The sequence below is a fragment of the Anomaloglossus baeobatrachus genome, chromosome 2 (assembly GCF_048569485.1).
Source record: "Anomaloglossus baeobatrachus isolate aAnoBae1 chromosome 2, aAnoBae1.hap1, whole genome shotgun sequence".
Lineage (NCBI taxonomy): Eukaryota > Metazoa > Chordata > Amphibia > Anura > Aromobatidae > Anomaloglossus > Anomaloglossus baeobatrachus.
Genome location: NC_134354.1, coordinates 195261111 through 195273156, shown reverse-complemented (window position 1 = coordinate 195273156; position 12046 = coordinate 195261111). Strand labels below are relative to the sequence as shown.

At 45.3% G+C, this 12046-nt stretch overlaps 1 protein-coding gene across 1 annotated transcript in view; it reads right to left on the bottom strand.

Moving 5' to 3' along the window:
- The window catches only part of RAP1A (RAP1A, member of RAS oncogene family), a 73923-nt gene that overhangs the window by 20871 nt on the left and 41006 nt on the right, over positions 1-12046 (bottom strand). Inside the window, exon 4 of the mRNA XM_075333594.1 lies at positions 2370-2438. Within this exon, the coding sequence (XP_075189709.1) occupies positions 2370-2438 (69 nt within the window). The remainder of the gene's footprint in view (positions 1-2369; positions 2439-12046) is intronic.

Sequence of the window (12046 nt, the reverse complement as noted above, 5' to 3'; positions counted from 1 at the left end):
CAGCAAAAACGGCAAACTCTGTCCCTGCCGCCTGGACAGGGAGAGCAGGGGGGTCTGCCTGAGCCGAGGGGCCCCCTAGTGACCGAGGCTCCGGCTGAGCAAGCAAAACAGGGGTTGAGCATTGCTCACAGTGAGGGTAGGTGGAACCCGCAGGTAACATAGCCGCACAAGAGGTACAGGTGGCAAAATAACCCTGTGCCTTGGCACCCTCGCTCCTTGTGGACGACATGCTGTTGTCTCCTAGAGAGTGATCACTGAGGGTATATGGGAAAGGGTATACAGCCCGACCGAACAGAAATATATAAATATATAGTATCTATTCCGGCACCCTAAGGGGACCAGCACCGGGTGACCGGTGTGGCTTACCGACCGCTAAAAAGCGGAGCGTGTGTCCTCCAGATTCCCTGCCTTAGGTCTCCCAGTATTGCAGAGCTCTTTCCTGGAAATCCTCCACCGGCAGAATGCCAAAAAAAAAATGGCTGCCGGAGCTCTCTGGGGAGGAGAGGGGCCGTGGGCGGCGCTAGAAAAGTGCGGGAATCTGGAGTCCCCACAGTGATCAGTGAGGGGGGAGGAAACATACAGGATGCTCCGGCCCTCACATCCGACGTCAGGTCGGCAGTCCCGCCCTTACCCCTGATAGACAGGCCCCGGGGGCGGGAGTTTTGCTACTAGGCCGCAATTGAAGCCGGGGACTAAATTTAAGACCGCGGCCGACAAGCAGGCGCGGTCGGCGCGGAAGTCCGCCGGCCGTCACAAATAAGCAGCTGCTGCAGCGTCCGGGATGAAGGCGCTCCATGCACATCCCCCATGGGGACACAGAGTACCTTAGTGATGCAGGGCCCAGTCCCTGAGGATAAACAGACTCCTGTCCGACAGATTCCCACAGGGGCTGCGGATGGAGCACGGTCCCAGTGAATGGATGACCGCTCAGGATCCCACTTCTCCCAGAGCCGCTAAGGGATGGTGAAGGAGACGGCATGAGGCTCCGGCCTTTGTACCCGCAATGGGTACCTCAACCTTAACAGCACCGCCGACTTAGTGGGGTGAGAAGGGAACATGCCGGGGGCCCCGTGGGGGCTCACTTTTCTTCCGATTAACTAAAATGAGAATGCATGAGTGGATGTGTGCCTCCTTCCACACAAAGCATAAAAACTGAGGAGCCCGTGATGCACGGGAGGGTGTATAGGCAGAGGGGAGGGGTTACACTTTTTAAAGTGTAATACTTTGTGTGGCCTCCGGAGGCAGAAGCTATACACCCAATTGTCTGGGTCTCCCAATGGAGCGACAAAGAAAACATAAGTTTGCGGGGGAAAAAAAACTTTTATAACTTTCTTCTCGCCTATTTTTTCTGCTAATTATATAAAGCAAATGTTGCTATAAATGATGTTTATTTTATGTTATTTGTTGAACATTCTAAAATAAAGAATTTACAAAAAACCCTTGGGGGCTTGTGTCGCCATTTTCCAAAACTCATAACCTTTTAATTTTTTGGGTAGATGGAGCTGTGTGGGGCGAGAACGTTTTATTGATACCATTTTGGGATAAATATGACGTTTTGATAGTTTGTTACAGCATTTTTTTTGTGGTACTGCGACAAAAAAAAAAAAGCCTAATTTTGGCGTTCTTGATTATTTTATTTTTTGTGTTTACCGATTGTGTTACTTATTTTTATATTTCGACATATCAGGAGTTTTTTTTGAACACTGCGATAGCACGTGTATTTTTTATTGTCTATTTTTAAAAGGGGGTGATTTTAAGTTTTTTTTAAACATTTTAATAGTCCTCTTAGGGGACTATAACATGCAATTGTCTTATCGTTTCTGCCATGCCATAGCACTGCTGTATATAGCAAAAAATCAGTGTCCCCTTAAGCCTGACCATAGGCAGCTGCTATGACCAGCACAGAAGTCTTCAGCAGACCCAATCCTGTCATAGCGACCCATCGGTAACTCACAATCACATCACTGGATCGCAGAGAGGTGAATGCTTAATTCTGGTGTCAAAGTTTGCCAGCAGTATTTAACAGGTTAATCACAGGCAGAACTCCGCTACGCGATTGTTAGAGGCTGGTCCTGGCTGTAACAAGCAGCCATTACCTGCATAGTAATGAGCGAGCTCAACCCCATGAGCCCCCTCCATATACCAGCTTCTGACATGCACCGAACATCTACCGAGAAGTCGTGAAAGGGTTAAACAATGAAAAAACTGCTGCTGTTAAAGGCACAATTGTTTGGACTTACCGTGATGGTAATGATAGGCTATTGTGGTGGATGTAACACGTATCTGAGAATATAACTGCTCAGATTGTGACAGTCACCACACTCACACATACATTTAATCTAAAGTTTTACCATTTTTGAGACGTTTACCTTTCTGTAGGAATCTTCTATGGTGGGGTCATATTTTTCCACAAAAATTCCTTGAACAAACTGCACCGTCTACAAAAGATAAATAAAACAAACATCAAATAAAACAAAAAACCTGTAAAACAATCAAGTCAAAATGTATTTCTGTACATCGGGGAGGAGACCACCATATACAAGGGACACGAGTGGACATACTGCAGAGCTGCAGTCACACATCCCTTGTACACATCCATAGACTCTTTCCCCTCAGACAGCACAATGACCCAGTGTCACGGAGCCATATACCGTATTTTTCTGATTATAAGACGCACTTTTCCTCCCAAAAATTTAGGAGGAAAATGAGGGGTGCGTCTTAAAATCCGAATATAGCTTACCGGTGGGGAGGGGGGTAGTGGAGAGGGGTCACTAGAGGCAGGACAAAGATGTGCTCCTGTGCGGCGGCGGACGGCGCGGCCCCCTGTGCGGCGGCGGACGGCGCGGCCCCCTGTGCGGCCCGGCAAGGCTCTAAGCGGCCGCTCAGTGCTGCCTGGAAAGGCTCTGTATAGCGGCCTGCGCTGCTGTGTGCTGCTGCTCAAGATATCAGCGGCAACTTCTTCAAATAATGACGCCCATAGTTGGCGCATGGGCAGATAGAGCTCTCGGCTCAAGCTCCCATCTGCGCAAGCGCAGACTGCGGCCGCCATTTCTTTGAAGTCTGCACCGACATCTTCAGAATGGCCAGTGCCCGCAGCGAGCACTAGCACACAGCAGTGCTGGCCACCTCAGCACAGCTCCGCAGTGAGTATCTGGGCCCCCCTCTGCACTGCCCGTAGCATGGACTTGCTCCACCACCGCTGTTGCCTCCTGTGACCCCCGACTCCACCACTGCTGTTGCCCCCCCACCGCACACCACCGGATTATAAAACGGACCCCAGATTTTTACTTTTTTAGCTCTAAATTTGGGGTGAGTTAAAATAAAACAAAAAATACGGTACACATCAGTGTTAAAAAGGGATAATGTGACCGATCAGAGACCCAGGGCAGGTCCTATTGTCATCCGTTTTGAGCATCAGACTACCATGTAAAATCTATAGGGATTTGTATAACAAATGACACATTAAAAGACAGACTTTGTATTTCCATTAGAGTTTCATCTGTTAACTCTGATGCATGGCTAAGAGTTAATAAATAAAGTTAAGACTCTAAGGCGACATGCGCACGCTGCGTTTTTTGGCTGCAGTTTTGTTGTCAGACTTTCTGACATTTGACTTCCCAGCAAAGTCTATGAGAAGTCAGATTTCCTATGCGCACGTTGCAGTTTATTTTTGAGCGTTTTATTTGTCAAAAGTTTGTGACAAAAAAAAAAAAAAATGCAGCATGTTCATTCTTCCCGCTTTTGTCAAAATTTCTCAAAACACGCAGCAAAAACGCACCTACAATTACAAGCATTTTTTGTGACATTTCCAGGCGCTCTCTGACAAGGTGCAGTTTTGGCTGCAGTTTGTGAACACAAAAAGATGCAGCGTGCGCATGTAGCCTAACGGCTTCAGTGACAAAATAACAGGTGATAAAAACACAGCAATAAACCTAGAAGCAGCCAGAGCCCTGAGGTGGTGGGGAATATGCAGTGGGTCAGATGTTTGCACTCACAATAAAATAGGTTTTTTCCTGTATTAGAAACAAGGACATATTTGCTTATTTGTTATAAAGCCATCAGGCTGCGTTCCCACCATCAGTGTTCGTGGAGTTTTTGATGCTGATGAAATTCCGCCCCTTAGCTTGTGTTTTTATCGCTGTGTTTGTCGCTGTCATCCTTTAACCCCTTAAGGACGAAGCCAGTTTTGTACTTAATGCCCAGGCCATTTTTTGCAATTTTGACCAGTGTCACTTTATAAGGTTATAACTCTGGAACGCTTCAATGGATCCCGGTGATTCTGAGATTGTTTTTTCGTGACATATTGGGCTTCATGTTAGAGGTAAATTTAGGATGATATTTTTTTATTTTATTTGTGAAAAAATCTGAAATTTGACAAAAAAAATTAAAATTTTGCAATTTTCAAAATTTTAATTTTTATGCCCTTAACCCAGAGAGTTATGTCACACAAAATAGTTAATAAATAACATTTCCCACTTGTCTACTTTACATCAGCGCAATTTTTGAAACAAAATTTTTTGGGGTTAGGAAGTTAGAAGGGTTCAAAGTTCATCAGCAATTTCCCATTTTTTCAACAAAATTTACAAAACCATTTTTTTAGGGACCACATCACATTTGAAGTGACTTTGAGAGGCCTGGGTGACAGAAAATACCCAAAAGTGACACCATTCTAAAATCTGCACCCCTCAAGGTACTCAAAGTCACATCAAAGAAGTTTATTAACCCTTTAGGTGCCTCACAGGAACTAAAGTAATATGGAATGAAAAAAAACAAAAAAAAACATTTTACCTAAAAATGTTGCTTTATCACTAATTTTCTTACTTTTTCAAGAGGTAACACCAAAAATTGGACCTCACACTTTGTTACCCACTTTCTTATGAGTGTGCTGATACCCCACATGTGGTCAGAAACCTTTGTACGGGCAAATGGGAAGGCTTGGAACGAAAGGAGCAATATTTGAATTTTTGAAAGCAAATTTGGCTGAAACAGATTGCGGGCACCATGTTGCATTTACAGGTCCCCTAAGGTACCTAAACAGCAGAAACCCCCCTCAAGTGACTCCATTTTGGAAACTAGACCCCTTAAGGCTTCTATCTAGGGGTATAATGAGCATTTTGGACTAACAGGTACTTCACAGAATTTGATAACATTAGGTTGTTATATTGAAAATTTTTATTTTTTTTAACAAAAATGTTGCTTTAGAATCAATTTTCTCACTTTTTCAAGAAGTAACACCAACACTTGGACCCCATAGTTTGCTACCCACTTTCTTATGAGCGCGGTGATACCTCACATGTAGTCAAAAAGTTCTGTTTGGACAAACAGCAGACCTTGGAAGGAAAGGAGCAATATTTCAATTTTTGAAAGCAAATTTATCTCTATTTGGAATAGTAGATTGTCATATTTTCAGAGCCTATGTGGTACAAGAACAACATAAAACCCACATAAATGTATTTTTTGAAAATTATACCCTGTAATGTATTTATCTAGTGATGGTAGTGACTAGTTTGCCACCACCATTTTGTATGCAGTTGATGCAACACATGCATGTGCCTATAATAGATGGTGCACCATTTGATCTTCAGGGTAAAACTGATGGAATTCCAGGATCATTCAAGGATTACAGAGATATTGAGCTATCAAACAAGAAAATCTTTCCAGGAGTTATTACTCACAAAGGGCGGCATGCCCCTAAAAACATGTTTGTTGATTATAAAACTTGGTCTTGCTAAGAAAACAGTTATTGCGTAATTGCTATTGTAGCAGGAAGAAAAGAGTGAAGGGCAAAATATGGAGGAATAAGCAGCCACTATGTGGGAAACCTGAGTCTGTTCCAAAGATGAATGAACACCAGCGGGGCAAGAAGGACAGGTTTATTTTTCAAAGAGACTGGTCATACAACGTCTTCCTAGCCCCATCAATCCCTATATGAGGGATGAATGTGCCAAGCGACGTGGTACATCATAACAAGTTTCTGCCCGCCAAGGTAGGAACCGCTATGTGCACAAAATAACCAATATCGTACAGAATGCTAAAAGTTATGGCCTGTCCAGGAGGTTCGGCAAAAACCATACAGTATAGCCCATAGCGTATGAATATGGGACAGCCTCATTACTAGAGATCCTCCAATAAAATGATCGTGCCCATATCACCAAGATAAAGAAGTAATATAAATGCAAAGACAAGTTTTGTGTAGCATGACAGTCGTAAATACCGTCAAACTAAGATAAATGGTAAAATAAAAATGTTTGTGAGTGACCGAGTCCTGGAAAGTTGTCAAATGATCAGACTTTTCAAGAACGTTAGTGGGGTCCACATTCTTGAGTATGCCGACGTGGGCATGTGGACAAGGATTTGTCTGAATAATAGTTTGATGATTGTGTCCTGGAATTATTTGTGAAATGGGGTAAGATGTGTTTTTCTGATGAAAATAGTAATTTTTATTTGACATGTAATAATAGAATCTCTGCTGGGGTCCAATGAACCAAAAATATCAATTATGTGCAAAAAAATAAAATTATACAATTTTGGGGAAGTGATGGCAATTCAATAATGGTTAGTTGTGTGGAAGGTCTCAAAACAGGGGGAGAGACAAAGGCCTGGTTGGGACGGGCACATGGGGCAGTAGTAGCGAGAATCTCTCCTCCTGCCGTGTTTGCTACAAACCCGACATCTTTTTTGAGGACGGTTGTTGGTGGGAGTGGAAGGGATGGGGTGAATAAAATGGCGCTCCGACAGTCTTCGCACATCCTCCGACTGGAAGGCTTCCTCCTGTGCCTCAGAATCAAAAATGAGATGCTCAATAATTGTCTCCTGATATTGGAGGAAGGCAAGTGGTCCTTGCGATTTTTTATAGAGCACAAAACTATTATAAGTAGCTATTTGGATCAGGTAGATTGCTACCTTCTTATACCAGGCCCTTGTCTTCCGCTTGACCAGATAAGGCTGAAGCACCTGGTCCGACAGATCTACGCCTCCCATATACTTGTTATAGTCTGCAACACAGACTGGCTTCTCTTTGTCCCTGGTGGTGCCCCTGTCTCTGACCGTCACAGTGGTGCCCGCATGCAGGGTGGTGAGCATGAATACGTCCTTGCGATCTCTCCATTTCATGGCAAGAAGATGGTCACTTGCCAGTGAGCAGGACGCACCCTTCTCCAGACGTCTGGACACCAACTGTGACGGTAGACCAACTCTGTTTTTACGGATTGTGCCACAGGCCCCTGTGTTTGCAGCATGGAGGGATTTATAAAGGGGGATACTGGTGTAATAATTATCTGTGTACACATGGTATCCTTGCTGTAAAAATGGGGTCATTAGCTCCCAGACAATTTTGCCTGGGATGCCAATTGTCTGGGGGCAGTTTGGGGGATTAGTTTGGCGGTCCCTACCTTCGTATATTAGAAAGGTGCATGTGTACCCGGTTGTGCTTTCGCACATTTTATATAATTTTATACCATATCTGGCACGTTTGGAGGGTATAAATTGGCGGAATGACAGACGGCCCTTGTAACTCATAAGGGACTCGTCTACAGAAACATTTTTTTCAGGGGTGTATGAATTTAGAAAGGAAGCTTTTAGGAGGGAAATTAGGGGTCTCAATTTTTGAAGGCGGTCATAGTTTGGGTCATTTCTTTGGGGGGCTTGGGCATTATTACTAAAATGCAAGAATCGTAAAAGGGTCTCATATCGGGATCGGGGCATTACGGCTGCAAACACAGGGGTGCTGTGGACACTTTTAGTAGCCCAGTACGAGCGGAGAGTGGGTTTTTTTACTAAACCCATGTTGAGGGTAAGGCCTAAAAATTTTTTTATTTCTGAGACGGTTGTGGGGATCCAAGAGCGGGAATGGATGGAGTTGGGGTTTTGGGAGCGATACTGATGGCCATACAAATTGGTTTGTTGGACAATAAGGTCTAGTACATCTTGGTTTACAAAGATTTTGAAAAAATCGAAGGGGGCAAAATTGGTTATGTTTATTTTGGTTCCAGGGGCTGCTATGAAAGGGGGAATTTGGGGGGAAAATGATTCGTTGGGATACCATAGTTCAGGTGGGACCGCAGTACTTGGGCCTGCCGCTGAAGCTCCAGCAGTGACGGGGCCAGCCGCCGAAGCTCCAGCAGTGACGGGGCCAGCCGCCGAAGCTCCAGCAGTGACGGGGCCAGCCGCCGAAGCTCCAGCAGTGACGGGGCCAGCCGCCGAAGCTCCAGCAGTGACGGGGCCAGCCGCCGAAGCTCCAGCAGTGACGGGGCCAGCCGCCGAAGCTCCAGCAGTGACAGGGCCAGCTGCCGAAGCTCCAGCAGTGACAGGGCCAGCCGCCTCCGCTACCATTGGGCTGCGGGATCCCGTGGAGGAAGCGGAGTCGTCACTATCTGAAAATCCCTCGATTTCAGAGGCAGACTCTGTATCTGAGCCTGAACTGCTGGCGGCAAGCAGCGTGTATACCTGCTCAGCAGTGAATGTTCTGCGAGCCATTTTTTTTTCACTGTCTAACTAAAAAAGAAAAAATACAATTTTTTTTTTGGTTTTTTTTTTTTAACCCTAACACTAACCCTGATCTAAAATAGAAAATGAAAAATTCTAACTAAGGGGAATGCTGAAAGAGGTGATGAAGATATTTGGGGAGAGGATATTTGGGGTGAGGATATTTGGGGTGAGGATATTTGCTGAATTTATGATAAACTATTCTTTTTTTTTGACAAGAAGCAGCAGCAGATGTAGTCTCTCTCTCTCTTCTCTCCCAGATCAACTACAAGGGAGAGAGGAGGGAGGCAGACCCAAATGCTGCCATTTCTGTAAATATTTTGGGTATTTTATCACTGTGATAGGATCTACCACAGTGATAAAATGCCAGCAACCAATGAAACTGGTTGCTATGTGGAGGAGGCAGATTCTTGTGGACACACTGCGCATGCGCCCGCCATATTGGAGCAGGAGAGAAGAAGGGGGGCCGCGGGGGACTTGTAATTTTATTGAGGTACCAGGGGAAACCGGAGGGAACCGGGGGAGCACACTTCTGACCCATCTGACATGTTTGAGCACGTTAGATGGGACAGAAGAAGCTGATTGCAGCGGTCGCATGCGCCCGCTATTAGACAAGCTGGAGGAGAACGGGGGAGGGGGCATTGATGGTACTTGGGCACCGGGGAAGGAGGGGACCGGGTGAGCTTTTACTTATGTCACAATCCGGTGATCTCTCTCAGATGTAAAAGAGATCCCCAGATTGTGACACTTCTCGGCGGCCGCACAGAGGTGGCGGTCGCCATTTTGGAGGCTGAAAACATGGTGGGGATCGGGGGGGGGGGGGCCGTCGGGGACCGTGCCAGCACCGGGGAAGGACCGGAGGGGACCGGGTGAGCTTTTACTTATGTCACAATCCGGTGATCTCTCTCAGATGTGAAAGAGATCACCAGATTGTGACACTTCTCGGCGGCCGCACAGAGCTGGCGGTCGCCATTTTGGAGGCTGAAAACATGGTGGGGGGGCCGTGTGGGACCGTGCCAGCACCGGGGAAGGACCGGAGGGGACCGGGTGAGCTTTTACTTATGTCACAATCCGGTGATCTCTCTTAGATGTGAAAAGATCACCAGATTGTGACACTTCTCGGCGGCCGCACAGAGCTGGCGGTCGCCATTTTGGAGGCTAAAAACATGGTGGGGGTCGGGGGGGGGGCCGTGGGGGGCCGTGCCAGCACCGGGGGACCGGAGAGGATCTGGGGAGAACATTTTTCTCCCATCTAACATGATTGATCATGTCAGATGGGAGAAAAAGCATTTTTCAGCAACTATTATATTTTCTTATATGTGATCGTTGTTACACCGTGTGTAACGGCGATCACGTGACCGGGGGACGGAAAAACCGTCCCGAATCATGATCTCCAGGGTCTCAGCTACCCTCGGTAGCTGAAACCCCGGAGATTTTCTGACGCTAGGGGGCGCTATTTACCTTTTTCTGACCGCCGTTTATAGACGGCGGATCAGAATAAGGACCTGATTCTGCCGCCGTTTATCTCCGTAAGGCTGTCGTAATGGGGTTAAATAGAGCAGTTTTGTTTTTGAAACATCCTGGTGTTCACATTCTGCGTTTCTGCAGTGTAAACCCACTAGAAACACGTGCATTTTTATTTTTATTTTTTTTTTTAACTGTGGATTTTATGTATCTAATGCAAGTCTATGGGGATATTCTGCTCAGAAATTCAGCATTACAGGAACAGAAATTAATATACTGTGAATTGGGGGGGGAATGCACCGCAGGCCAGGTTACGAAGCAAAAAACAAAAAAAGAACCGCCCCTTCACGACCTACGATGTGTATGTACTGGTCATCTGATGATGCACACATGCATGATCATATGGTGATCTGATCAGCAGACATGTTCCAATCCACCCACGCCTTTTATCCCCTTAAATCACACTGTCAAACTCTGAAAGCGTGATGTAAAGAGCTCCGGCCATTCCCCGTTACCATTGGTGGATCGGTAATAATCATGGGGCACTAATGGGCTGTCATGACAGTGTGGAGTCAGATGATCACCCCTGCTCTGTCATGACTTAGTTCCTGTGAATGCTGGCACTCACAGTAGATCAGCATTTCTGCTGATCAGAGCAAAGCTGAAGTATTGCTCTGATCAGGAGAAGCGATCGGACTGTGCAGTGATAAAATCCCCTAGGAGGACTAGTAAAATCATTTTAAAAAAATAAATAAAACCTAAAAGTTTAGAAATCATTGGTTGTTCTGAATAAGTGACTTTTTGTCCATCCTCATGCACTAATGATTTTGAAATATTTATACATTTCCAAACCTATGTAAGGAAACTACCCCTTACCAGACATTTTTGTCTGAAATCAAATTTTGGCAATCAACAGGCAGCACAAACCGATGATAATTTTTTTTTCACCCAAATTTAAAACTCAAGTCCAAGTTTTATCCGACAGAGAGCAAGGGTCAGCATCTAAAAACCCTTAGTGATCTGGTCCTGGAAGATTCTAAGTTGTGACTTCCAGTCCCGACCTGTACTTAGCAATCTCAAAGACATGGAATAATTTATTCGGTCTGAATGGTGATAAGTGCGGAGTGTCACTTGGTTTCCTTCACCTTAATCTCCTAGTTTTTAAAAATAGTGAACACCGTAAATAAAAAGACCCCCCCCCCCCCCCCCAAAAAAAAAAAAAAACACTATCATGCAATTGCACTTTTAGATGAATTTCACCACACTTAGAATTTTTTTCCCCATTTTCTAGTACAATACGATGCGGTTCAAAAGTACAACTAGTCTTGCAAAAAAGCCCTCATATGGCTATATTGATGGAAAAAAAAAATAATATAGATAGATATATGACTCTTGGAAGAAGAGGAAAAAAAACGAAAAAAATTGCCAAAGGGTGAAGGGGTTTATTGTGTACTGCTCATTGCATAGGTTACTGGCCACTTAACAGGGGTAGCCAGTCTCCTAGGCATGGAGTGTGCACTTCCAAGCGGTTTGCTTTACAGTTTGTCAGCGCTGCTATGCAGATGGCGCGGTGCCCCTGCGCTCCCCTGAAGCTACAGAGGCAAAGCCGCAGCTGTTTGCAGCATAGGAGGGCGCGCAGTTTGGCACAGCCATGACGCTGGTTTAAATTATTAGACATGGAGTGCAAAGCGTTTGGCAAGTAGGAGGCTGGGAGTGGAGGGCTGAGGTTGCCAGAAGATAATAATCCATTAAGGGTAATGTATATTCAGAAAATGAAATAAGGATTTATATGCACAGTAATATATACTTTAAATGTGTTAAAAATGACAAGAATCCGAAGTCACTGGAATGAGAGCAGTCACAAGAAGCTGCGGACAGGACCATATAACATTCAATTCTCCAGATTTCCAACCCAAAGAGTGCACAGAAGCTGGCACACAATGCTGGCTGTATACTGTGCACTTCTGTGAAGTGTACGTACCATAGCAAAGTGGAAGAACATGTTCCATCACCTGACGCACGTGAGCAGCCACCGAATACACCGCCGCCCATCTGTACAAGCTGCGCACAAATAACCTTTGATCCTGCATAATGTTTA